At 50.0% G+C, this 27,722-nt stretch overlaps 1 protein-coding gene across 12 annotated transcripts in view; it reads right to left on the bottom strand.

The window, feature by feature from the left end:
- The window catches only part of PTPRS (protein tyrosine phosphatase receptor type S), a 225,364-nt gene that overhangs the window by 89,770 nt on the left and 107,872 nt on the right, over positions 1–27,722 (bottom strand). For all 12 annotated transcript variants that reach the window (XM_078153987.1, XM_078153985.1, XM_078153983.1 and 9 more), the window contains exons 3-4: positions 10,028–10,173; positions 8,406–8,547 (exon numbers count right to left, since the gene is read on the bottom strand). In XM_078153987.1, coding sequence (XP_078010113.1) covers positions 8,406–8,547; positions 10,028–10,173 — 288 coding nt within the window. The remainder of the gene's footprint in view (positions 1–8,405; positions 8,548–10,027; positions 10,174–27,722) is intronic.

Genomic DNA, 27,722 nt, shown 5'->3' with positions numbered 1-27,722 from the left:
CGCCTAGGGAGGGGACAGGGAGGCATCCCAGGTCAATGTATCGGCGGAGGCAGAAGAGGCCCTCTGGGGCCTGCGGGTGGCCTAAGCAAGTCTCTGCTCCTCTCTCTCCTCATCTGCAAAATGAGGGCATTAGACTAGCCATGACGTTTTGTTCTATTTCCCAAGGGACTTTCTAACTGTGACATTCCATAATATAATGTCTCCTCTAACTCTGACACTGGATGTTCTAAGGGCCCTCCCAAACCTGGCATTCTATGTTCCGAAGACCCTCCCAGCTCTGACATTCTGTGTTCTAAGGTCCCTCCCAGCTCTAACATTCTATGTTTTTTTTTTTTAACATTCTATGCTCTAAAGGCCCTCCCAGCTCTGACATTCTGTGTTCTAAGGGCCCTCCTAGATCTGACATTCTATGTTGTAAGGGCCTTCCCAGCTCTGACATTCTGTGTGTTTTTTATCTTTTCTTTTATCTTTCCATCCCCACCTGTACCCCGTTAAATCCCAGGCTGAAGTCACTACTCCCACTGGAGCACTCTCTCTGCCACAGCCTGAGGGACCTCCCATATAGCCAAGACCCCTAATGAACAGAAATCCTCCTATGAAGAAATTGTACAAAGGGGGTCAGAGATGATTAAGCCATGAGCCACTGCCATAGCTGACACAGATATTGCCAGACCATCTGGAGCAAACCTCATTGTGTGTGTGTGTGTGTGTGTGTTGGTTGGGGGTGAAGTAGGAAGGCACCATTACCCTCATTTCCCAGATGGGGTGACTGAAGCCCAGGGCCTCTCCCAGGAGGGTGCTGCATAGTTGGGAAAGAGTCACAGATGCCCTCATTGTCGCCGCCACCTCATGCTAGCCTAGCTGTTCAGCCAATGAAACCCTCTAGGTTCCCCTGCATAGAGTCTCCCTACTTTGCCTCCGGGCAAGTCGCAGAGCCAGGATGAGCCTCGGGAGCGAGCACATTAGACTAGGTGATCTCAAAGGTCCCTTCATACTCTCGAGCCTACATTCCCCAAACGAGACAATGTGAAAGCACTTCCCTTCTTGAGTCCTGGCTGGTGCCTGAGGGTGGAAGAGCGAGGGCCGGTCAGGAGCCCAGGGCTACACCTGTAATACATCAGTGGGCCAGGTCTGACTTTTTCCCCTTCAGAAGTAACTGCCAGAGGCCATAGTATTTGCCTTTGCCCCTCTGGAGAGATGAATGGAGGACAGAGATGGGGAATTTGCCACTGCCAAGATCTACATCACAGCCCCTGGGTTCTCTCCCACCCTCCCAGGTTTCTAGCCCAGGCGCAAAACCTGGGTTTGGTTTTCTGAAATCTACCAACTATTAGCTGTGTGACCTTGGACAAGTCACTGCCCTTCTCTGGGGAGTTTCTTCCTCTGTAAAATAACAGGACAGGACGTGATGATTTCAAGTTCATTCCAGCTCTAAATGGGGATAAAATGTCATCTACTTCACAAGGTTTTTACGAGGGTAAAATGTAAAGTGCTTAGCACAGCGGCAGGCAGAGTAGGTGCTTAATTAAATGTCTCCTCTTCCTTCCTACAAACTCTTCTTAGCTTTGTCCGTACCACATGCCAACATTTATCGATTCTGTTCTCTGTGGGTGAGTCCCATGCCTTCAACAAGCCTTGGAGTCAACAGCATTATCTTCAGTCATGGGGTCAACATCTCAGGAGGGATGCTGTTAAGCTGGGGAGAGCATCCAGAGGAAGGTCACCAAGACGGTGAAGGGCCCAAGGATGATGCCAGTAGAGGACTGGCCGAAGGAAATAGGGAAGTTTAGCCTGAGTGTGATCAAGAACTTTAAGCACTGAGGGCCAATCTCAGAAAAGGGATTCCTCCTCTTCTCCTGCTTGGCCTAGAAGGTACACCACGGAGGGACAGGCTTTGGTGCAGAGGAAGGAGGTAATCCTAATAATCACAACTGCCCCACGGCGGCAACAGGCAGTCTTGGGAGGCACTGAGCATGGGAGGGCTCTAAGAGGAGGCTGATCACTGGTCAAGGATACTGGTGCTCCTTCTTCTGCCTCCCCCAGCTCCCAGAGAACTGAGTGCCAGACCAGAAACCCACCCAGCGGGGCTCAGAAAAGGTTTGGCCGTGGCCTGATTTTTCCTGGAGCATCCAACAGAAGGATGAGGCCACAGGGAGGCGCCTCTGGCCTACCCCTCTCAGCTCCAGCTGCCTCCAAGTTGGGAGATGCAGCTTTTGTTCCACACAGGAATAATACTGGATGGCAATGCTGTGTGTGTCGGGGGGGCACTGGGGACAACAAGGTGGGAAAAAAAGAAAAGCTTTCATGTGTTGCTACTGCAGTAAAGGGTCTGGCATCATTAACCACCAGCCAGCCCACGCTGGGTACCCGGGATCTGGGCGAGTAACACAAAGCCCCGGATGACTGGAGGATGTGATGGGCAGGGAGCTTCAGGGCCCAAGCATCGGACCAAGCTGGTGCCGGCTCTCATGGAGATTTCTATTCTCCAACAGTTCTGGGGGCTTGGGGAAAACAAGCCCAGGGGAGGTAGAAGGGTTGGAAATGTGGTGGATTACATATCCATGGGGGCAGGTATGGGGGGAGCTCTCACCCCTTGACCCAAAAAGCAGATAGCAAATGTGCTATCAGAGCCACTCCTGGCTCTGATTGGCTCCTGATGACATCACAACCAAGTACTGCCAGGCTGGCAGTCCCCTGCCTTCCACTGGGGGCTCATCAATTTCATCAGCCAATTAATCCTCTAGGAGAATTGCCCTCTTGATTGGCAGTGTGTGTGTGTGTGTGTGTGTGTGTGTTGGGGGAGGCCTCGTACAACTATTATTACTGAGTGTTTCTAATTAAACAAAAATGTTCATCTTGCAGCACATTCTGCAGAATTCCTCGGAGTTTAATTAAAACAACAACGATGGGAGGCGTGATCAGATTTGAGGATCAGATTGGTAGAGAAAGCGTCTCCAAGCATCACAAATTGGCACTCAGTTCAGACGCTGCCATTTCTTTCCATCCGGACAAAGAAATCCTGCCCCTCCTTCCCACAGGTGACAAGGCTTAGGATAATGCGCAGCCACTGGTCCCTCACTTCCCACACTCCGGCCCTTTCCATGACTCCGCCTTTCCTGAGGCCCAGCTCTGGGCTTCACTAAGAGCAGAGAGGGGACCACTGCCCTACCTCTAGGGGATTTGCCATCCCATTAGGGAGCTAAGAGTGGCTTATAGGAAGCAACACTGAACGAAGTTGACAAGACAAACTATGGTTAAGTACTAAGTGGCATGATCTCCCCTGGCATTTCCTCCCAGGAAATGAATGGTCAGGAAAGGCTTTTTGGAAGAGGAGGAGATGCTCACCCAGGCTGGATGACCACTGGTTGGAAACACTGCAAAGGGGATCCCTGCATCTCATACCAGCTGGGTTAGATAACAGTTCATGAGGGGAAAGAGATCTGATGGTCTTAGTAGACCACAAGCTCCACATAAGTCCACAAGACAGTATTATGGTCAAAAGAGCCTAATGCAATCTTGGGCTTTATGATGAGAGGCAAAGTGCCCAGAAAGGGAGAGTCGTGCTAATTTCTGACCTGGAATGCTGTTTTCTGTCCTGGGTGCCACATCTTTTTTTTTGGGGGGGTGATACTGACAAGCTAGAGCACATCAGAAGAGGCTGATAAGAAGAGTGAGAGGATGTGAGGCCACTCTAGATGATCATCAGTTGAAGGTACTGAGGGTGTTTCACATATAGATGACTTGGTTAGGAGCGTGGACAGAACATGACAAGTGCCTTAAGTTGTTTGAAAGGTTGTCATGGGAGAAGTGGGATTAGAATGTTTGTTTGTCTCCAGAAGGCAGAACTAGGACCAAGAGGATGAAGTGATTTGAAGACAGATTTCAGCTTGATATAAGGAAAAATGTCCTCATAATGAGAGCTGTCCCCAAATGGGAGGGGCTACTTTAAGGAGGAATGAATTCTCCATCACTAGAAAAGAGATTTCTGCTCAGAATGAGATCTCCCTATAGTGACAAAATTACAAATCTGGTCAGGAAAAAAAAAAGACTGCGAAGATCAGGTGCTAATGTTTCATTTCATTCAATCTATTTCTAGCCTGTTTCTCCAAGAAGGAAAGCCCTACGGGGTCCAGTTCTTGCAGGGGCAGGTTTGGTGGCACCCTGTAACTGACTTGAAAGTATGTAAGCAGGGCCACTGTTTGGTTTCTGAGGGTGCTGTCCCTGTGTCCCCAAAGGCCACCAAGCTGAATGGTGGGTGGGAGAATCCACAATAGCATGGTAGAGGGGAATCAGGAGTCATGGGCTCAAACACCAGCTCTACCCCTGACTACCAACAAATCCCTTCCCCTCTCTGGGGCTCAGTTTCCCTGCTTGCAAAATGAACTGGGTTTGACAAGATAAGCCATAAGGTCTTTTACAACTCAGATTCTTTCTATATTCCTGTGTTTCCACAGAGCAACAACAAAGGGGAGACCTTGAAGTGGACTTAATCTTGGCTTTGCTACTAAATAGCTATGAGGTGCTGGGTGAGTCATTTCTTGGGGTCTAAGTTTTCTTTCTTTTTGGTTTTCTGTGTCAATCTCTTTTTTTAAATTTTTTTCCCACTTAATAATATTTTATTTTAAATTTCACTAATAACTTTTTTTTTGGAGGCAATCAGAGTTGAGTGACTTGCCCAGGGTCACATAGCTAGTAAGTATCTGAGACTAGATCTGAACTCAGATCTTCCTGACTCCAGGGCTGGTGTTCTATCCACTGTACCACCTAGCTGCCCCAGGGGTCTCAGTTTTCTCATCTGTAAGAGGAGGGCTGGGGGGAGGCTCTTTCAAGTCTGTGCTCCTAAGGAGACACCAAAGAGCACCTGGCTTCATCTTGCTGGTCTTAGAAGGGGGCTCCATCCAAGCTCCTCCTTAGAAGGGTTGCCAGGCCTGTAATCCCTCCCCCTGCATCCCTCCATCTCCCCAAAAGTAGAGGGTAGAATCTACCCCCAGCCCCACCTCTCTGGTCCCAGGAAGGAGACAAGAGTAGCACTGCTGCTCCTTCCCTGCAGTGGGCACAGCTGTTCAATAATTAAAAGCAGAAGCGAGTGTGTGTTTGCCGTTCTGAGCTCGCTCACATGTATATTTATGGATGTGAGGATCAAGATAAAGGGGAAGGCGATAAAGTGCTGGCAGCTTCGTGCAGGGAGACCAGCTTGGACGGGAAGGCAAGGAGACACTGTGCCCTCAGTTTCCCCCTCTGCAGAATGCGGGAGCAGAGCTCCTTGATCTCTGAAGGCCCTGACGCTCTGAAGTTCCATGAGCCTCTGTATGCAGCCCCAGTCTGGGATCCAGAGCAGGGCTTCTGATCAAAAACCAGGGTGTTGCTGAGAAGGGCTGGAGGGGGCACGTAGGAGCCAGCCCTGGATGGCAGGGATGGGCGGGAAGCCTCCCTCCTCTGTCTCTGTTTGCCTGGAGGAGGTTAATGGATTCAGTCTGTCCTTTTAACTCTCCAGGTCCTGACGTGGAGTCAGGCGCCCAGGGCCCCAAGGAGCAGGCTTTTCATGAAAGCTGTGCAAAGGTCAGTATGCGCCTATCTCTGGGGAAGGAGCAGCTGGCAGGGAATGGGAGAGGAGGCTCTGCCTCGGCCTGCAGTGGGGAGCAGGGAGGAGCCCTCTCTCCCAGATCCCCATCTCCCTCCCTCTCTCTGGCACCAGGAAGCAGCCACTGCTTGGATCAGGGTCCAGATGGCTCAGTACAGGGAGAAACAAGGCCTGTGCTCGTCTGGCTGACTCCTAGGCCTCTGAGGAATTGGGCCCAGAAGACAGGGAGAGGGGGCAGGGCAGAAATGGTGCTGCTCACATGAAGAATCTTCCCCCTCCCCCTGCTGCCTCAAGGAACTCTTACCCTGTGCTGTGCAGTGACCATTCCCAGGGCCAAGAAGGGCCCACCTAAGTCTAGCTCTGTCCACCTACCCCCCAGAGTTTATAGATGTAAACTGAGGCCTGGGGACGGGAAGGGACTTGCTCACAGGCACACAGAGTTCAGTGGGGGAGCTAGAACTCCAGTCCAGGTCCTTTATCTCCAAGCCCCATTTGGGTCCATGGAGGCAGAGGAAAACTGAGGCTTCTAAGGCCCTACAGACTGCAGATCCCCACCCACTCCTTTCCTGCACCCCAAGGCCAGTGCCTTTCAAGCACATCTGGGCCAAATCCTTCCCCCACTGATAAACCGACAGACCCAAGATGTTCCCCACTTGTCATCCTGACTCAGCTGCTCAAGGGAGCGCAGTGGGGTGGTGGAGCCTGCAGAAAGCTGGGTGAAGGGTAAGGTGATTACAGCCCTCCCAGCTGAGCAAGGGCTATCTGAGGCCAACCTCGATGGCTCCGACCAGCTGCCTGCCCGCCTGCCTGCTGGCGGGGAGGCCAAGCTGAGGCCGCTGTCAAATCTGAGTTGTAGATTAGGGTTAGACAGAAAGGCAATTGTGTTATTTTCCAATACACCCAGGAACTCCAGCAATACTAATGAAGTGCAGTCACGCAGAAGTCCTGCCGGACCTACTGTAATGAACAGATAATTATTTGTAATGAGCCCATTAATGGGCAGGTAAGCAAATGGGTGTTGCTAAAGTGCTAGAAAACTATTCTTTCTTTTGGGTAGGTGCTTTACTCCCTGCTGAAATCTTAATGAGCCCCTTACCCTAGAGGCATGAGGTCTAAATTTGGGGATTTTCTTGGCCATGGAGAAAGGAAGTAAGAAAAGGAAAGGAAACAAGCATTTATTAAGGGCCTACTACATGCCAGGCACTGGGCTAAGAGCTTTTACAAATATCATCACATTTGAGCCTCAAAACAACCCTAGGTGCAATTACCACCTCCATTTAACAAATGAGGAAACTGAGGCAGATGTTTAAGTGACTACTAGTTAAATATTTGAAGTCACATTTGAACTCAGGTCTCTATGCTGAGTTCACCTAGCATACAAAGAGGATGAATTCCTGTTCTGACCCTGACTAGTTGTGTGACTGTGGGTAAGTCACTCCTCTCTTTGAGCCTCAGTTTTCTGATCTGTAACACAGGGATGACGATATTGCTTATACAATGTACCTCAGAGTTGTTGGGGAGAAAATACTTTACAAATCTTGAAGTGTTGTAGAAATATGCATTTCAACACTTTAAGGATACGTGATTTTGTAGATGTGGAATGCATTCTCTTCATTTACTTAGATTTGTAGCCCCCACCCAGTTTTGCCGTGTCTCAGAAGGTGGCTCTGCCCAAATCCCCCATCATTGAGGCTGAGCCTCCCCCCCAGCTGAGTTAGACTGGTCCAGGCCAGACAGAGGGTCCAAAGGCAGGCTTGCCTTTCCAGTGTGGCACAGCTGGCCTAAGCTTGGGCTTCCAGTAGACTGCCTCAGGGAGCCCAGGCTCATTTCCACATCACAATGGGACACCAGGGGAGGACTCAGGCAGTTTCTGATTCTTCTTTGTCCCCCATGCCCCACACCAAACTGTACAAAAAAGGAAGGCCTGGCTGGACAACATTTCCCAGAAATGATCTTCCGGGAGCTGCTGCTTCAGGTCTCGCTGATCTCAGCCCCCCACTCTGAGCTCTGAGGTACGACACTTTGGGATGAGCCCTGAATCTCAAGCCAAGGGCTACGGGTTCATATTCTGGCCCTGCTACTTATGTACGCCCTGTGTGACCCTGGGTAATTCCCCTCTCTCCGGACCTCAGTCCTTGGCCCAGATGATTTCTAAGGTCCCTCCTAGCTCTATGTCCTGTGGTCCTATTGCTCATAGAGCAAACCAAACCAAACAGATAAGAATTTATTCTTATTGAACTTCTTGTCATCTTGGGGACAGTACAGAGCCGGATGACAGCAGACCAGAGTTGGGAATGACCTTACATACTGCCCAGCTCCTTTACAAATGGGGAAAATGAGGCTCACAGAGGGACTAGAACCCAGGTGTTCTCCCCACCTCAATACTGAGCTCCTCAAGGTAGGGGCTACTGCCCCTTTCCCGCGTGTGTGCAACAGAACACAGGGCCAGGTACACACTAAGAGCTTTCTTTAATTACTTGGAGACTCATGGGATCACAGGATTTGGGAGTGGCGAAGGCCTTGAGAGATTATCTAGTCCAATCACCTCATTTTAGAGAGAGTGAAACTAAGGCCTGAGAACTTTAGTGACTTGTCTACATAGCTAATAAATAGCAGAGATAGGATTTATACTCAGGTCCCCTGACTCCAAATCCATGGACTCCAGATCAGCAAAAAGGTCACTGGGAAGGTAGACACCATTCACCCACCCACCCACCCCCTGGTTTCCCTCTTGCTCCAATTTGAGCCCAATAGGATGGGTGTGCTGGAGCCATGTGGAGACCCTGGTCAGCACAGGGGGCACCAGAATTGGGGTTGCCAGTACCTCGGAGGACAGTGAGCTTAGCATGCACAGTGATCTCCCCGATGGGATTCTGCGCCACACATTCATACACATTTTCATCCCGGGGCGTCCTCAGGGGCTGGATCCGAAGTACCGCACCAGCACTCTCATCAAACTCGATAGTCTGACAGGAAGAAAAGGAGCAGATAAGCATCAGAGCTCTTTCTGAGTTGCATTATCCCCACCCTTCTCTCCGTGCTGCCTGACCCTCTCTGGAGCATGCTCCATCCTAGCTGGGGACTGCATGCACAAGCTTTCTTTTCTGCTTTTGCCATTGGGAATGTGGCTGTAGTTTAGGGACCTATGGTGACAGAGGGCAGATATAGTGCAGAGGAGAGGGGTTGCATCAGGACATGTGTGTGTATATGTGTGCCTGCATGAGGCTGTATAGGTATATTTGTAGACCCAAGTGCAAGAGTATGTATCTGTGTATAGGTGGGTGAATATGTGTGTAATAGTAGAGTAATAACAATAGCAATAATTGTAACAGCTAGCATTTACATAGCATTTTATGAATATTATCTCATTTTATCCCCATACCCCTGGGAGAGACACTATTGTTATCCCCATTTTACACATAAGGAACCCGAGGCAGACAGTAGTGAAGTGACTTGTATGGTATGCACTTGTAAGTATGTGTAGGGGTGTGTGCCTATATATTATATACAGTGTGGTGTGTGTGCATCTATGCACAGAACATATATGTATATCTTTGCTTAGTAGCAAAGAAGATTGTGGACCTTACCTGTAAGGGTGTATGCATGCACATGAGCATGAGAATGTGGATTTGTGAACAGAGAGCTGGCTGAGCTTGGCTCCAGGAAGACCTGGGTTCAAGTCCCACCTCTGACACAGCCTGGGTGATTCTGTCAATTCAATTCTCAGTGTTTTAGAAAGCTTTCTGGGATTACACGTTGCATTGAGAGATGGAAATTTCTCTTCCAGGAGTTCCCTATGGTAGTGAAATCACAGGTCTAGTCCCTAACCCTCTCCCTAGATATGCAGGGATGTGTTTCCCTGTGCATTAAGGGTATATGTGTATCTCTGTGTAGCGATGAGTATCTGAATTTGGGAGGGAGGTTGTGTATCTGTTTCACACTGTGTATAAATATATCTATCTCTATCTCTATCTATCTATTCTTCCCTGGGTTTCCAGGGAAGAATAGGGAGAGGTGGGAGATGCTAGCCATCACCAGGGTGAATGTCTGCAGAGTGCATTTATGTCTTTCAGTGGGGATCCAAATTCAGAGAGAGACACACTTGAGAGCCTATGCCCCATTTTAGTGCAGCCTCTGCGTGGGGCCAAGACCCAGACAGCCTTGGGGAGCCCAGGGACATGGAGAAGCAGAATGAGCTCTTCTCTGAGGAGGCCCACAGGGGTGACCCTTGATCAGGGCCTGAGCTGTCTATGACCCTATGGGTCTGAGGCAAGGGTGTGCATGGGGATGACTGTGCGTGGAGGGTGGGTAGGGGTGGCGGCTGTACACAGATATGTTTAGGGTGTGTGTATGTGTGTGTGTGTAGGGGGGCTGTACTTATGTATGTGACTGCCAGTTTTTTAGAAGCTAGAGATGGAAGGAGGGAGGTGGAAGATGCTTCCTTACCTCAAACCGCTGGGAGTTCACCTTCTTGCCTTTCTTGTTCCAAGTCACCCGCGGCTTGGGGTCTCCAGTGGCCTGGCAAACGAAGGAAGCCACACCACCTGACACCCCAATCTGATCCCGGGGCTCCTTGATGAACCTGGGGGATTCTGGAGGAAAGGAAAGAGGCAGCCTGTGAGGTGGGCAGGGTCATGGTGATGGCGGCAGTACAGAGGGACTTTAGACAGCCGTTAGGACTAACCCCTCAATTTGCAGATGAGGAAACAGGGGCAAGGACTTGCCCAGAGTCACACAGTAGTGAGTAGCGGGGCTGGGATGCTGGTGCCAGAGCCAGAATTCTTTCTACCATGCTCAGGGCCTCAAGGACCATGTGGACACAATGGGAGTTCATATAATGGGGCTAGGCTGGGCCGGGCCCAGCTGGAGACGTGCAGATCGGCAGGTGTGACTCAAATGCCCTAGAAAATGACATGTGGCGCTACACGCAGACATAGATCTAACCTCCTCCCTCCTGAGGGGGCTCTCTTTGGAACCCAGGAAGCTCATCCACATTTCAGCAGGATCTCATAACCCTAGAGCTGAAAGCAATCTCAGGATGTGTCCAGTCCAATTTGTATTTAAACTCACACCTCCTCCATAGCATCCTTGGCAAAGTGGCTAACCAGTCTCTGCTTGAATTCCTCCAGGGATGGGGTACTCAGTGCCCGTGAGGCAACCCATTCCACTTCTGAAGAGCTCTCACGTTCTAACTATTCAGGGCAGTGCCCCTGACAACTGCCATCATATCTCCACCGTGAAGTCTTCACCAAGCTGAGCAGCCCCAACTTAATAATAATAATAACAGCCAACATTTATACAGTGCTTTCCGGTTTACACAGGACTTTACAGATGCTATCTTATCTGACCCCCACAACTATCTTAGGAGGTGGGTGTTCATATGTTCCCAGTTTTGCAGACAAGGAAACTGAGTCTGAGAGAGGTTAACTGACTTGCCCAGAATCACACAGCTAGTGAGTGTCTGAGGAATAATTTGAACCCAAGTCATTTCAACCAGGTTATTTCCCTCTCTAGCCCTTGGTTTTTTTAATTTGTAAAACCGGGAGATGAACTTAGATCAGGGGTGGGGAACCTGTGGCCTCTAAGATTTCTTCCATCTCTAAATCCTGTGAATTCCCACCAACTGATCTTCATACAGCCTAGTCTCCCATCCCTTTGTCACATGTGGCCCAGGTTACCAACAGCTTTCCTAAAACGTGGCATCCCAAACCAAGTATGATCCTGCAGATGAAGTCTGACTCAGGCAGAAACCACGGGGACCACCGCTGCCACTGGTCTAGATGTTAGGGGCCAGACCAAAGATGTCCCAGCCGAGTCAGAATCCCAATGTGACATGGTGGGCCACCACCAGCTGCTACCTGCTCGCTTCCCTGCCCTCTGCACGCAGGAAGGCTCCCCCTCACCCATACTTGGAATTCACTCAGCACAGTGGAAAGAGCACTGATCAGGAATCAGAGGGAGGAGGTTCGAATTGCAGGTGGCTTCCCTAGACCTCAGCAAAGTAGACAACACAACTTTTGAGCTTCTGGAACTAGGCTCTCCCATCTCTCCCCGTCGAAATCCTTTTTCCTCAAGGCTTGGTTCACAGCCTTGTTCAGTTCTCCCCTCCCCCCCTGCAAAAAAAAAAAAAGCCTTTCCTTACATCCCCTGAGTAAAGAGTTCTCCCCCTCCTCAAACCTTTGCAGAGCAGTTGGGAACTCTCCATCACAGTTCTGACTCATAGTGTTGGCCTAAGTATGTACTGCTAGGTGCTATGGATAGGAAGTCAAAACCAAAGCAATTCCTGCCTTCAAAGAGCTTATACTCTATAAGGCAGGGCCTTCTTTGTTTATTCCCTGCCCTCAAGTGAGGCACTTCATAGGTGTTTGTTGAATTAAGGGTTCCTTCCCTTTGGCCTTCAAGCACTTAACCCAGTCCAGGTTCCATCTGTTCTGGACTCTACCAGGCTCCTCCCTGTCTTGAAAGAGCATTCTTTTCTGGCTCTCCTGTAGAGAACCACGAAGCCTCCTCCCATTACACATCCCTGTATCTAGCAGGGTTCCAAAAAGATGTTTTGAGCTGGAAAAGCCCTAGAGGACATTTCTTACATTACCCTCAAAAAGCAGGAGGGAAAAATAAAGGAGAAAGACAGAGAGAGAGAGAGAGAGAGAGAGAGAGAGAGAGAGTGTGTGTGCCCCTGCAGCACAGGGAGGGGAAGGGAAGGGAGCTTGGTGGGGTAACTAGGCCATCATCAGGACGCAGGGAATGACAGCTCAATTCAGCACCCACAGCATCCATAGCACTCGATGGGTACTTGATGAATTGAGGGAAAGAGCTGAAATTAAAGGATGAGTGAGCTTGGGAGAAGATAAAAGGGGATATCTAGGGCATAGCCATTAGATCACCAATTTAGAGAAGGAAGACTGTAGGGGTTATCTAGTCCGATGCTGTAATTTTATAGGTGGGGAAACTGAGGCCCAGAGAGGTTCCACAAGTCTTAAGCAGTAGGGGCAGGATCTGAACCCACTTCTCAGCCACCAAACCCAGGGGTCTTTCCACCGTGCTGCCCAACCTACTCAAGCCTGTCCCAGGAAGCCAAGTTCCCACGTGTCCTCTGCCTCCAGCCTGGGCTAAGATCGATCTAGATTAGATGAGTTCAGCTCAATTCCCTCTAATCTAGTTAGCCAAGAATTTACAGAAATATTTAAATTGTTGGGGCATGGCTGTGTTCCAATAAAGTCATCCAGACCATAAAGTTTCCTTCTGTTCTTCTCTGGGCAGTGGGGCTCTTACAAGTGTGAAATGGGGATCCTGTTAGGTACATGGCTGGAGCCAGGCTCGGGGTAACGCTAGTGGTGCATTAACAAGATCTCCCTCATGGGAAGGAGGGCTAGTGCAGGGGTACAGAATGATGCCCCAGGCCAAAGCAATATGTCATAAGCTGGAGAGCTTGGCCAGGCCAGGCCCTTCCCCACCTCTACCCCCTGCCCGCAGCAGTCCCAGTGATGGCCAGACTCAGTAGGGGAGCAAGACCAAATAGACGGAGCTGCTGGCTCTACCCAGCTCTCTTCCTTGACCAGAGGTAAGACAACCAGCTCCATCCAGTCTCTGCCCCCCTCCACCTGGCCCCATGGGCCCAGGCATTAGTTTTACAAATATCTGTATCTATATTTAGAGGTCGATGCACCATCCTGGGAAAGGTTATCAGCACTTACATTAGAAACTCTTGGAGCCAGAAATGATCATTTGCTTCTTGCCAGCAGCTTCCCTCCTTCTTCTCACTAACCCAGGAGGGAGGGAAGGAGGGATTCTCTGAACAGGAACCGATGGCCTCTTAAGTAAATGGGAAAAGAGCCGGCAGAGAGGAGTCCCCAGGCACATGGCACAGTGAGCCAAGCATTGCAAGAAAGGTCAGGGGTGCTTCAGAAGGGTCTTAGACAAGAGTCAGCAATAAAATACATGTGCAGGTTATTCATTACACTTTACTGGCAGGATGGGGTACAGAGGCCTGCATGGAGATTCAGGATGCCTGGGGCCTATCGCTCTCACCTCCGGTCATGATTGCCTTTAAATTTCTCTGATGTTCTGTTCCCTCCCTGAAGGGCCTGGACTAGATGTTCTCCTAGTCCTGACATTCTATGTCCTAAGGGCCCTCTCAGCTCTGACACTGTGTGTTCTAAGGGCCCTCTCAGCTCTGCTATTCAGTGTTCTAAGGGCCCTTTCAGCTCTGCTATTCAGTGTTCTAAGGGCCCTCTCAGCTCTGCTATTCAGTGTTCTAAGGGCCCTCCCAGTTCTGACATCTTGTGTTCTAAGGGCCCTCCCAGCTCTGACACTCTGTGTTCTAAAAGCCCTCCCAGCTCTGACACTGTGTTCTAAGGGCCCTTTCAGCTCTGACATCCTGTGTTCTAAGGGCCCTCCTAGTTCTGCCATTCAGTGTTCTAAGGGCCCTCCCAGCTCTGATATCCTGTGTTCTAAGGTCCTTTCTGGCTCTGACATTTTTAGGTAGTGGTAGATTATTTGTTCTTCCCTTTTCCTTTATTTTACCCAGTTACTCAAAGCCTGAAGTAGCTGCACCTGAAGGTTATGTGTATGCTTACGGGTGAGGCTGGTAAATGGGAGACAATGAAGATGACACAGAGGAGAAAGGGTCTGAGACAAAAGGTTAGGCAATCACCCAGGAGACAGTAACTCTGGAAGGTGCATTGAGGCCCAAGAGATAACACTGAAACACTGCAGGAAAGCAGGCATTCCCCGCCAGCCTGAGGACTTTAAAGCACCCTGGGGAGTTACACACCTCTCTGGGATCTATGGCTGATCAACCTCCTTTAATAAAACTTTCTCCTACATTATTGTCAACTTTTGGCTTACAGGGGAGATTTGTTCTCACTAAACCGGGGAATACCAAGGTGCATGTTATTGCAGGTTTCCTGGGTGGGGATTATATGATCCAAGAAAGTGAGAAAAATTCTTCTTACTGTACCCAGCCCTTCACTGTCCTTGAGCCAGTCTTTGACACAAAGGGTTCTAAGATCTGTGACTCATTCTGTGACCAGAAACCTAGAGCTGGAGGGGACCTCACAGCCCATGGAGTTCGACCCCCTCATTTTACAGAGGAGGAAACTGAGGCCTGGAGAGGTTCCGTGACTTGCCCTGTTCTAGTCCTGACATTGTAGAGTTCTCCTTAAAAACGGAATGCTCAGTGGAAGCTCCACCTAATGAGCCAACTGGAGTCCACAAGTTGACATTTTCCTCCCTCTTTTAAATTAGTTCACAAAGTGCCTTCCTTACAAAACCCTGTGAGGGAGGTAGAGGAATTGCTGCTTCACTTTACAGATGGGGAAACTGAGGCTCACACAGCTAGTAAGTCAGAGCTAAGGTTCTAACCCAGATCTCCCTCTTGTTGAGTTCATGCCTGGGATAATGGTGAGAGCGTGGGATATGGCATCATAATAATCGCTAACAATTATTGAGTGCGCTAAGTTTGCAGAGACCTTTACATATATTAGCTCACACGATCAGTCAGCAGACCTGGGTTCAAAACCTAGCTCCACAGAGTAGTGGCTGTCTGACTTTACCCTCCTTTCCACTGGGCTAGAACCCTGAACTAGGCTACAGGGCTCCTGCCCTACAAGGGCTCTCAGAGGATTGAAAATTGACCAGCTGTCCTAGGCCTGGGGTCTGGTAGGAGTGCGCTCAAGATGGTTCTGGGCTCTTGACTGTGACTACACCCTCAAGCCCACCTCAATGTGCATAGCTGAGAGGCAGTCTGAGAATCATGGTGCTGGGAGAGGACCCTGGCCTGGGATCAGATTTTAAAGCTGGAAGGGACCTCCCGGATCATCTCTTCTAACCCCATGTCCCATTTTACAGATGAGGTGGTTGAGGCCCAGAGAGAGAAGAAGCAGCTTACTCGAGTCTCCTGGCTAGGAAGCAGCAGAGGCTGTATGTGAAACCTCGTCCTCTGCCTCTGAGTCAAGGTCTTTACCTCCAACATCAAGATGCTTTCTGTCATAAAGCTGGGGCCCTCGGGCCACGGCCAACAGGGAACCTGACCAGGGCTGTGGCCCAGACACCTGCTTCAGAAGCCCATCTCACTATCAGCACCAGGGTGGCCTGGGAGGGCAGACACTCTCTGGATGTCTGGATGCCTCACCTGAACTGCATCATGAGCCAGGCAAAGCCTGGAGAACTTTAGTGAAGGATTAGGATCTGAAGCTCATAAAGGTTCAGGTCCCCTCAGCCGGAGACTGGGAGGATTTCTCCTACACTTGCTTCTGATTGCCTCGAGGCAGCTGTTGGCAGAGCCATGGAGCTGGTAACAGGAAGTCTGAGTTCAAATGTAGCCTTGGACATGTACTAGCTCTGTGACCCTGGGCAAGTCATTTAACATCTGCCTGTCTCATGTTCCTCATCTGCAAAATGGGGATAATCAAAATAGGGAAATTCCCACTGCTTGGGTTGTTGTGGGGATCAAAGAAGGTAAATCTTGCAAAGTGCTTTGTAAACCTTAAAATGCTACATAAATGCTAGCTATTCTTCATTTGTTATTTCTACAATAACATTGTTTGGGGGGAGGGCAGGTCTGGGCCTGTGATTTCACAGGTGAGGAAAACTGATAATCAACGAGGACCATCCACTGGTCTGCAGCTTCTCAGCTTGGAGAGACTGAGAAGCTAAGTGGTTTGTGCAGGGTATACAGCTGGTATGTGCTGACCCCAAGGTCAGCTGCCCTTCATACCACAAGGAAAACCCATTTACACGAGGTGCTTAAAACACTCCACATGCATCATCTCATTTGACTTTCAGGAAAACACTGTGAGGGTAGCATAGGGCAAGATCATTATTATCTCTGCTGTGCCAAGTGCTGGGGATACAAAGGAAAAAAAGCAAAAATGGCGCCTGCCCTCAAGGAGCTTACAGTCAAATGCAGGAGAGAAAATGCTTGTCCATGGATATATACGCCAGACGTACGCATAATAGAGATGAGAACTTGGGAGGAAAGGCTACTAGCAGCCAGTGGCGGAGGACAGGAAAAGCCTCCGGTGGGAGTCGAGGGACCCTCGGGGAATGAAGGATCGGAAATGAGGACAGCAATCCTTCCAGGTATGGGGGACGGCTAGTGCAAAAGCATGGAGGTGGGAGAATGAATGTCATTATGAGAACAGCAAATGAGCCCATATGCCTGCAGTGCAGAGCATGTAACGGGCAGAAGAACTGAAGAAGGCTGGAAATGTTCTAAGGGACCAGGCCATAAGAAGCTTTCAATGCCACCAAGAGTTTTATATTTGATCCTAGGGGAAGAGGCAGACCCTGGAGTTTACTGAGGAGGGGGGTGCATTGGGGGAGGGTAATGTGGTGAGACTGGGCTTCAGGAAGCTCCCTGTAGCAGCTGTGAGAAGGAGGCTCAGGCAGGGACACCAGGCAGGAAGCTGCCGCAGCAGAGAGGATGGCAGTGCGCGTGGAGGGGAGATGTAGCGGAGAGATCTAGAGGAAGAGGCTGACTGGGTAGACAGGTGACGGCAGTGAGCGTGGCAGTCTCGAGTTGCCGTGGCTGCCAGAAAAACAAAAAAAAAATCATCCCCTGGTGGTCAGCCTGCTGGTGGGATGGCCTCCTTTCACTTAGGATGCCAGACAGACCATTCATCCCTGGGCCCATGCTGTGAGCTTCACCTACTTGGCGGATCCTGCCAGAATCTGCGGTCCCCTGGAACATGCTTTTGGAAGGCAGGTTGTCCTTTATGCCACGAGCAGGCATCAGAGAAGGTCTCCATAGCACTCTCGTGGAAGCTAGGTGGTGTGGGGGATACAGAGCTGGGCCTGGAGTTAGGAGACCTGAGTTCAAATCCAGCCTCAGACACTTACTCGCTGGGTGACTCTGTGTGAGTCACTTAACCTCTGTCTGCCTCAGTTTCCTCATCTATAAAATGAGGATAAAACAGCATCTACCTCTCAGGGTTGTTGTGAGAAACAAATGAGATAGTATTTATAACAAGAGCTCAGCACAGTGCCTGGCACGTGGTAGGCACTGTGTAAATGCCTGTTCCCTTCCCCTTCCTGCCTCCCCCTGGTCTCCGCTCCAAGTGCTGCCCTGAGAAGCTGACCTGATCAGGGAGGCCTGAGGCCCAGATCTGGGGCCTTCATGAGCAGCTTGGAAGATTGCCTAAATGATGCAAATGCAAAAGGAAAGGGGCTCTGGGGCTGTTGGAGAGGCCTGGCCCGGCTGTGGAGCACCTGGGAACTTTGCCCTTGGCTTGTGAGAACCTCAGCTCCCAGGAATTCAGCTCCCCTTTCTGCCTTAAGGTGTTGTGCTGGGTTGCTGAGCAACAGCCTGACTCGGAGGGGGTGGGCTAGGACTCATTTGCAGCAAAGAAGGACAAAGAACTCTGCCCGCAGCATCCCAGAAACCTGGGGCTCCAATCCCAGCTTTGCCACTGCTTTGCTGGGGGACCCCAGGCAAGTCACTCCTCCCCCTTCTTTGGGCCTCAATTTCCTGATTTGTAAAATGAAGGCATCAGACCAGATGTTTTCCCAGTCCTTAGGTCTCTCCTAGCCCTGACGTTCTATGCCATGGCATCTCTCCCAGATGTGGCATTCTATGATTCTGTTGAAAAGTCCAGCCTCATTACCTGAAAGAGGCCAAAGACAGGCCAGTTCCGTCTGATCCCCTCCCCTGACAATGGATAAATGGGTACCATTGTAGTGCTGAGAAGAAAAAGCAGCATTCCCTCACTGAGGGGGAGAGTGGCATTAGGGCTCTGACTGGTCTCAGGAAATTTGGGATCATGACTGTGACTGCTGCCTTTGGCTGCTCCTTGACAGGTGTAAAGGCCTATTTCTGGGGTCCTAGAGGTCTCATATGCTCGATGCCCAGAGCGGGTGTTTTGCTGAGTAACACAGGAGACAGGGAATGAGACTCCTAGAAATTGCTCTAGAAACAGTCTCTGCAGGTGCCCCTCTTCTCCTCCATCTCCTTCTCTTTCCTCCTATCACCTCTCTTTCCTTTCTCCCCTCTCTTCACTTATTCCTTCTCTTTCATCTCTAAGTCCTCTATTTTCTTCTTTCTTTCTCTATCTCTTTATCTCTTCCATTTTCTTCTCTTTCCTTCTTTCTCTTCTCCCCCATTGACATCCCTTTCTTGTTCTCCTCTTTCTCTTCTGAGACCTCTCTCATCCTCCCTTGCAATATTTGGTGGAAGGGTCAGGTTTCGACCCTTGGGAAAGGGAAGGTCTCATTCAAAGGAATTGCATAAATGAAAAGAAAGGGCCTAACATGGGGGAACAAGCATTGGATTTGGAGTCAAAAGGTGTGACCAGGTGAATGATGCAGAACCAAGTGGCAGGAAAGGGGTGGAGGGGATGCATTAAGAACTGGAGGCCACGGTTTGGGGAGGCAGGAAGCAAAAATGTGACAGACAGTAATAGAGGGAGACAGGCCGGATGGGAGGGGGCAGAATCATAGTGTCTGAAGACAAGCGAGGCCCTGGAGAGGACCTGGGGAAGACAGGAGGATAAGGAGAACGGCAGACCTGGGACCACAGCAGGGCCAGGCAGATTGGAGCTGACAGGCCCCAGGAGCTGAAGCCAAGGGCTGCTCAGTCAGTCATGCACTGTTCCACACCAAGGGGCTCAAGCCAGCCCTCGCCAGCCCTCAGGCTGGCCATGGCATGGCTGGGAGAGGGGAGAGGGCAGAAGAGCCAGCCCCAGAATCTCAGATGGGCACAGCTGAAAGGAACATCCAGTCTCCTCCTGTTTTAGAGCGGGACTGAGGCCCAGAGACGCACAAGACTGTCTTAGTGTCAAACAGGGATTTGAACCCAGATTTTATTCTGAGTCTGGGACCCTATTTCTTCTCAATATTTCTAAAACTCTTCCTGTTCTTGGCCTAACACCAATCTTTCCCCCACATAAAGCTTTCTAGGCAAGACCTTCATATCTCTCTGGTTCAGAGGCTCTTAATCTGGGGTCGTGAACTTAACAATAAATTGACAGCTGGCATTCGAGCTTACAGCCCACCCAAACCTGCAAGGTTTTTTAAGACGATCTGCAGTGGACCTACACCTTCCCCATCTTGTACTCACAAAGCTGCTTTTTTAAAACTCAACCTTAAAACTTGGCAGCCTCCATGGGGCATCCCAGCCAGAGCCTGGAACTTGAGGAGAACCTGTTTAAGGCAAGGAAACCCTGGCCATCTTAGAATCTTAGGGCTCACCTACGGAAGGCAAGGAGGGAGTGACGGGGGTTCTTAGGGCACAGATGAGACTAGTAGCAAGACGACAACGCGGGACAGTGGGGTTCAGTGTGCACAGGACCATAGGATGTCACAACTGAAAGAAACCTCAGACAGTAGGTGAGGCCCAACTTTATAGGTGAGGAAACAGAGGACCAGAGAAGAGATACCTTTGCTCGAGGTCACATGATGAGGAGGTGGAAGAGCTGGAGTCAATCCCAAGTCTCCTGACTGCTCGATCCATTGTTCTCTCTATTCTACACTACCCCCACTCCACCCCCCATTCCCACACTCCTGGGTTATTCTAATGCGGACAGATCTATCTTCTTCAAATTCACTTCTATCCCCACTTTCTAGCTCAAAAACCATCAATGGCTTCCTACTGCCTCTTGTATCAGATGTTAGCACCCAAGGTGGCCCTGTCCTCCCTTCTCCGGCCCTCTCAGTCACCTCCTACCTCAGGCTCCCCCAAACCAGGGTGTTTACATACAATCACCAGACCCATTCCACTTACATGAACGCCCTCAATCTTCCCCACACTTCAAAGACTCAGCTCAGGTATCCCTTCACCCAGAAAAGCCCTCTATGATTCCCTTCCACCGAATCTCTCCACAGTCTTCTCTCCTCTGAACCCCTTATTTCTACCACTTGGCATGATTCTGAATTTTGTGGGCCCGCTCTAGTCCAGCGAACTCTCTGGGGCCAGGGGCCACGTCTCTTCCTTTCCTTATTATTCCATCCACTCCCAACTCCCTGTGTGGCCTAACACAGAGCGGCTCAAGAAGCGTCCACTGAATCACTCCCAACCAAAAGAGATGGGGGATGGTGGGATGGGGGTAAAGTGGGGGCTTGGAGTTAGGACCCCTGGACTTGATTGACCTCAGGCTCCATCCCTTAGTTCTCTCACTGGCAAAGTGAGTATAACAACTGTACTACTACTACCTGCCCCTCGGGGCTGTTTTGAGGCACTCTCTGTAAACATTAAAGTGCTAGGAGCCGTTATTATTATTATTATTATTACCCATATGACCTCAGACAAGTCATTTCCCTTCTCTGGACCTTAGTTTTGCAGAAAGGATGGGATGAGAGGATCTTGAAGGTCCTTTCCTGCTCTGAATCTTATGATCCATGCGACACATGTCCTTTCAGAGACAGCCCATAAACAGCGTAGGTCAGGGCTTAGCCCCTGTGATACATCAGACCAGTTTTGATGATGTCAGCGGATTCTTCCTGGGAGCTCAAGCTGTGGGTAAGGAATGTGGCTTTGAACCCAAGCTTTCTTGAGACAATCGGCCCCCGGGATGCCAGTGTCTAAAACATAATGATGACAAAACAATCCCTTCTTTCTCCTTGCAGGTCCCCTCTCCTCCCCTTTCAATCACTCCCAGCTGCCTAGACCAGATGGGGAACTACACCTCTTGTCCCCTACAGCCAACGACCACAACTCCACTCCCAGCGTGTAGAATCCCTCCACTTGCCTGGATATCTGCGTGGTGAGGCAGCGAAGGGTGCCGGGGGTGAGGACCAGGAGAGGACAGTCATTGCCAAGGCTTACCACTCTGACAACCCAGCATGAGCAGACCCCAGCCCTGGCCCCACAATGCCAGAGTACAAGGGGATGAGGTGGGGAGGCCTCCTCACTGACCTAAAAATGCACGCCCACTTCTTCATTCCTCCCTGAATGCCCTCTTTCTCCTGCTGGGTACATCCAGTGAAGCAAGCTGCCCTCTCCCCATGAAATGAAGCCAGTCCTCTGGAGTCTGCACAGATGAGGGGACAATATCAAAAAAATAACATCTACAGGGTGATAGGGTTATCTATAGGTTTAACAGTTATAGGGTTATAGAGGATTATCTATAAGTTTAAGGTTTGCAAAGCACTCTGCATATCTCATGTGATCCTTCTAACAATTCTGTGAGGTAGGTGTTAGCATGACCTCCATTCTATAGATGAGGAAAGAGAGGACACATGATTTGCCCAGGGTCCCACAGCTAGCATCCAAGACAGCAGTAAACCTAGGTCTTCCTGATTCCAAATCCAGTTCTCTACTGGAGACTACTCTGTAACTTAGCTTAAAAATTAGTACTGTTTAGAACTAGATGAGAAGACTCAGGAAGTATGATTGCTGTCTGTAAGCACTCGGAAAACGAGCATCTGGAAAAGCGATGAGGCTTTTCTTCTTGGCCCCAGAAGGCAGTCTTGGAGAGGCAGACTCAGGGCCTTTGAAAAGCAACAATCATTCCAGCGCTTAGAGGTCTCTAAGAGTGGAATGGGCAGACTTGGAAGGCAGGCTATTCCCCCAACACTGTAGGGGGGTCCTCATGCAAGGGACAGATGACTGCTTGCTGGGAAGTCTTACACGAGGGGCTCCCACTTCAGGGGTGGGTTTGGATCAAAAGATCTCAGAGGTTCCTTCTAGCTCTGGGGTTTCTGGGATTCTCCTCCATGTCCACCTGCAACCTCCCTATCTTTCAAGGCCTAGCTCAAAAGTGGGTGCTCTATAAATGCTTATCCTCTCCTCTCCATCTCCCCATGTGTCTATGCCATGATCACATAAATTCTTTTATGTATGTATGCATCTATCTATCTTTCACTAATATATCCCACCCCCTATAGAAAGCCTTCCCTTATAAACTAGAGGGGTCCCTGACCCTCTGCATCTTTGCCTGCCTGTACCCCTCAAATGGCACATGATAGAGCTTGTCTTTAGAATTCTAGGCTGTTAGAATGGAAATGGGTCTCAAAGATCATCTATTCTAATGTTCTCTTCCATTTTACAGATAGTAAAACTGAGGCCCAGAGAATCTAAATAACTTGCCCAAGGTCTAAATAACAACCAAGGTAGCTAAGAACAAAGTTGGAAGCAAGGTCTCTTGACTCACAGGTCAAGGCTCTTTCCACTGCATAGTGATGCCTTGTATTTTGGGGAGGATCGATCATTTATTTAATCAGATTCATTCATTCAACCAATATTTATAAAGTAACTGCTGTGCTTAATAAGGGTTTTTTTTGGGGGGGGAGGGTTGCACTATATTGGGAAAACGAGGCGGATCAAAGAAGGGATGGGACCATTGCTGGAGGTGGGATGTGTCAGCAGATGGGATGACTGACAACAGACAGAGAGAAGCCAGAACACCTCAACTCTCCTTTTGCATCTGTATTCTCTAACACAGAGGAAGATCTTTAGACTGGAAAGATCAGAATGAAAAATGAATAACTGGGGGTTGATACCCAAGATAAGTAGGGATATAGCAAGAGAATATCTCCCTTCCCTCGACGAGTCCAAATCATTTGTCCTAGAGGACCCTACATCCTCCAGGACTGAATGAACTGGAAAATGGGACTGCTGAGTTACAGACGATCTCTGAAAGATTGTGGAGAATGAGGGAGGTGCTGCGGGACGGGAGAAAAGCAAATGCTGCTCCAGTTAAAAAAAAAAACCCAAAGAAGATTAAAGTCCTTTACTCTGGGCCAGTGAGCTTGACTTTGATTTATGGTAAAATTCGAGAGCATGTGATGAAAAGAAGGGCTAGTGAACACCTGGCAAAGGCAGCAGTCATCACAGAGAGCTCAGAGTGGCTTCGTCGCGCACAGCACCTGTCAGTCCATTCTTGACGGGTTTCCTAGACTGGTGGAGAGGAGGAAATCTGTAGTTGTGTTTTACCTAGCAAAACATCTGACAAACTCTTGCCCTGTTCTAGAGAACAAAAGCAAGCGACTTGGCGAGATGACAGCACCGGGAAGAGGATTCAGGACGGGGACGCGCAGACAAACCCAGAGATGGCAGCCTGGAAGGAGTCCCTGGTGGAGTGCCCCAGGGATCTGTCCTTGGCCCTCTTCTGCTCAGCATTTTAAATCAATGCCTTGGATAAAGACATAGATGGCATACGTATCAAATATGCACATGGCACAAAGCTAAGAAGGAGAGCTAGCATGTTTGATGACAATGGCTGGGATCCAAAAAAAAAAATTCTCAGGTTAGAACTTGGGGCTGAATCCAATAAAATGAAAAATTTTGAGGTCTCCATTTGATACCCTTTAAAAAATCAACTTCATAAGTATGAGATTAAAGACATGTGGCTAGAAAGCCATCCTTCTGAGCAATCTCTTTCAACAGTCTAATGTGTAATTGCAAGCTGCATTAATTCAGGAGGTGGAGCCTCCAGAGCAAGGAAGGTGACAGTTATTCCCATAAGACTCTGTGGGTGCCATGTTTCAGGAAGGGCTGCCAGCAAGCAGAAGAGTGTGCAGATGAGGGCAACCAGAATGATAAAGGTCACAGCCTAGTATGATGACGGACCAAAGGGGGTGATGAGAAGACTTGGGGGGGCTGGGGAGGATGTTCTAGTTGCTTCTAAGTGTTTAAAAGGCTGTCACAGAGAGGAGAGATTGGATTTGCTCTGTCTGGCTTCAGAGGGCAGAACTAACAGTAACAGGTACCGGATGCAAAGATGGGAGTTTAGGTTTGACATGGGGGACCAGTTCCTAACATCGGGAGCCGTCTAGGAGCAGGATGGGCAGCCCATAGAGGAGGTGGAAGTCCTGAAGCAAGGGCTGTTTGCTGTCAGGGATCCTGGGGAGGGGGGGAGTGGTGCTTTTCACACAAGTATAGGCTGGACTACGTGTGCTCCAAGCCGCTTCCCAAGCTGTGATCTCTGTGATTCTGTGTGCATAGCACTCTGTTGGTTCTGGGGGGAGATACAAGGTTTAGATAAGGCCTGGTCCTGCTCTCGTGGCGATGGGGATGACACAAACACAGATAACTCTATAATACATGATACTGTATGAGAAGCACATAAGAACGGTGCAAAATTGAGTGGGAGGGGAGAGGAAAGACTGCAGGAGGAGGGGGCTCAGAAATTGGTTTAAAGGCCTGGCAGGAATCCAACTAGCAAAAAGGAGGAAGGAAAGAAGGCATTCTAAGCATAGGGCACAATGTGAGCAAAGTCTTGGAGGTATGGGGATGCAGGGATTCATCTGAGTACTGAGAGTAGAAGAGGAAGGCTGCAGAGGCAGGCTGTGAACAGACTGGGGAGGCCTCCAATGTCTTGCAGGCAGGGGATGCCTGTCCATTACACAGTCACACTGAGGCAAGGGAAGGAGGTCCTGGTCGGGGGCACCACCTCCAGCAGGGAAGAATTCAGCATGGCCCAGTTCCCTCACACTCTGGGCTAAAACTTCCAGCTCTGCATGAGTTCCATCTTGAACCCCAGACAGTTTTATGGTCTGAGTCAATGCATCAGGGTTTTTTACATACTTCCTGCTGCTCCTCAAGAATCTGATTTCTCCAGGACATTTTTAATCTCTTCTTTGACAAAGTTGTTCCTGCCCCCCTTTCTTCCTCCCCTCCCCATCAAGAATGGCCTGGGAGGAGGGGAGAGCAAGAGGAAGAAAGAGAACTGGGGAAGAGAACAGAAGGTGAAGGGGGAAGAAGAGAGACAGAGAACAGGCAAAGGGGAATGAAGATGGGCTCAAAGGATAAGGAGGGCAAGAGAGCGGAGTGGAAGATGGAAAGGAAGGGGAAAGGGGCCAGGGATGGGGAAGAGGGTTTGGAAGCAACAGGAGAGGCAACTGGGAGGAGAGATGGCTGAGAATTGCAGGGGGAGGGGGCAGGTGGCTGGAGAGATGCTTTTGTCATCTGGGGCCAATCCCTTATTTCTGGGCTTCAGTTTCCTCTGGATGAGATGATAGCAAAGGTCCCATTCAGACCCCGGGGTCTAGGATTCTAAAGGGAGTATAAGGAGTAATGAGGGACCATGAGGGAAGGGAGGAAAGGAGGGAGAGCCAAGCACATCTATAATTTACCTCCCCTCCTGGGAGCAGAGTGCTGAGGCCGGGGGGGGGGTGGGGCCCTGGGTGCCATCACCATGGAAACACCAGGAGATGCAGGGCCCGCCACGATGCCAGGCGCCTGGAAAATTCAAGCTACAAACAAAAATACCCAGATCTAGCCTGCTCTCTGGGCAGGAGAGGGAAGAGCACATTCTGAATTAAAAGGAAGAGAGAAACATGGGCCACTGACGCCCACCTCCCTGGCCCCATCACCCTCGTCCAAAGGCACACGCAGGCAGGGGAGTGAATCATTGCCCATTTCTCTGACAGGGACTTCTCCAGGACGGCAGCTCATTCCCAGCAAAGAGTCCATTAGTGGTAACTGGGGTGGGGGGGAGGGTATGGTGAGGCTTTTATTCTGGAGTGGCAAGCTCAACCCACACCCCCTCCCCTGGCTCAGGAGCATGAGTGATTCTGAACCGCTCAAGGCTGCCACAGAAGGAGCATCAGATTTCATGTCAAAGGACTGAGGTTCAAATCCCAGCTCTGGCTCTTCTAAGCAGCGTGACTTTGGACATGTCCCTTTACTGAGGCCTCTGGGTCTCACTTCCTCATGTGTTTCAATTCAAAAGACATGAGACACTGGGAATGAGACAAACAAAACAGGGATTCTACTGGAGGGTGGGGTAAGGTGGTACAAATACTCAAGACACTTAGCTGGTAATCTGAGGAGGGGGCAAGCATGGACCCCTGGAACAGACTGGGGAAGGATTTGCAGAAGACATGGCCCCTGAGCTAATCCTTGGAGGAGAAATGGGGATTCTGAAAGACGTGGAGATGAAGAGGAGGAGCGTTGTAGGCTGGGGGGATACTGGAGGGGGAGACAGAGCCTCCAGCTGCTTCAGGAGCGCCACGAAACAAGGATGGAAAAGCAGTCTGGAGGCAGACTTGGACGCCGGGCAGCTGATCCGGTCAGACCTGGGATTTAGAAAAATTGCATTTGAACCAGGAGAGACCGGAGGTGGTGAGACCAGTTTTATGGTGGCTACAATAGTCCAGGCAGTCTAAGTGATGAGGTCCTGGAGTGCTGCTGTGGGTGTGTGAATGGAGAAAAGGGGACACACACAAGAAATGTTGGGAAGGTCTGGATGAGAGAGGAGGACACTGAGGTCGTGAGCTCGGGGTGTGGCGAGGATGGGGGGTACCCTCCACTGAAATGGAGAACTTTGCAGAAGGAAAAGGGTGGGTTCCGTCTGGGGTCTGTTGAGCTAGAGATGCCTACAGGACATTCTCTGTGGGGCTGTTTTTGGAGCTGGGAGAAACCCAGCCAGGCTGGTCGGAGGAAAGCCCTCAGAAGCTGGAGTCAGGGGACCTGGGCCCCACTTCTAATTCAATTCATAGTAGCTACAAGTCCCTTACACCTGTCTGAGCCTCCATTTTCTAATTTCTAAGAGACAGGATAATTGCAACAGCTACCTCTCCAGGGGATGGTGTGGAAAGCACAATAAAAACAGGAGTTCCTCTCATCCAGCCCAGAGGATGAAATGGAGGCCCCCAGAGACTAAGTCCTTCCTAGCAGATCACAGAGCTAACGGTTCTCCAAGTGCAATGCTCTTTCTGCTGTGTCATTTGCATGGGCTACTGATTAGGGGGCAGAGGCTTATCAGGGAAGGCTTCCAGAGGAGGGGCCGTGAGAATCAAGCTTCAAAGGTGGGGGCTGGGGTGGGAATGGGGGTAGGGAGAGCAGCAGTGTCTGCTAGGGGGGAGGCATCAGGGGCTCTGGGCTCAGTCCTAGCTCTACCTGGGTAACCCTGAGCAAGTCAGCTCACCTTCAGTGAAATGAAGGTGCCTCAGCCACTTCTAAACCTGTGCTTCCATGATTCTTCCCCAAGTCTGGCTCTTCATCTACAAAGTCAGGGAGTTGGGCTGCCTGATTTCTAGGGTCCTGGCAACTCTGCCAATCTAAAAACTCCAGGACTGGAGGCTAGAAAATGGAAAGAGAAATCCCACCTACCCACCCTGGTTTCTATTAATTAGTCAGGTCCTAGAAAGGGGGTGGGAATGAGGAGGAACCTTTTCTGGGAGGAAAAAATCACTCCCCAAGGCAGCTGAAATTTCTCTCCAAACTTCAAAGGACAATAAATTATTCAGGCTGCTCAGGACC

The sequence above is a fragment of the Phascolarctos cinereus genome, unplaced genomic scaffold, assembly GCF_003287225.1.
Source record: "Phascolarctos cinereus isolate Bilbo 61053 unplaced genomic scaffold, phaCin_HiC Scaffold_4;HRSCAF=312, whole genome shotgun sequence".
NCBI lineage: Eukaryota > Metazoa > Chordata > Mammalia > Diprotodontia > Phascolarctidae > Phascolarctos > Phascolarctos cinereus.
Note: the sequence above shows the minus strand (reverse complement) of the source record. Positions and strands in the feature narration are given on the sequence as shown.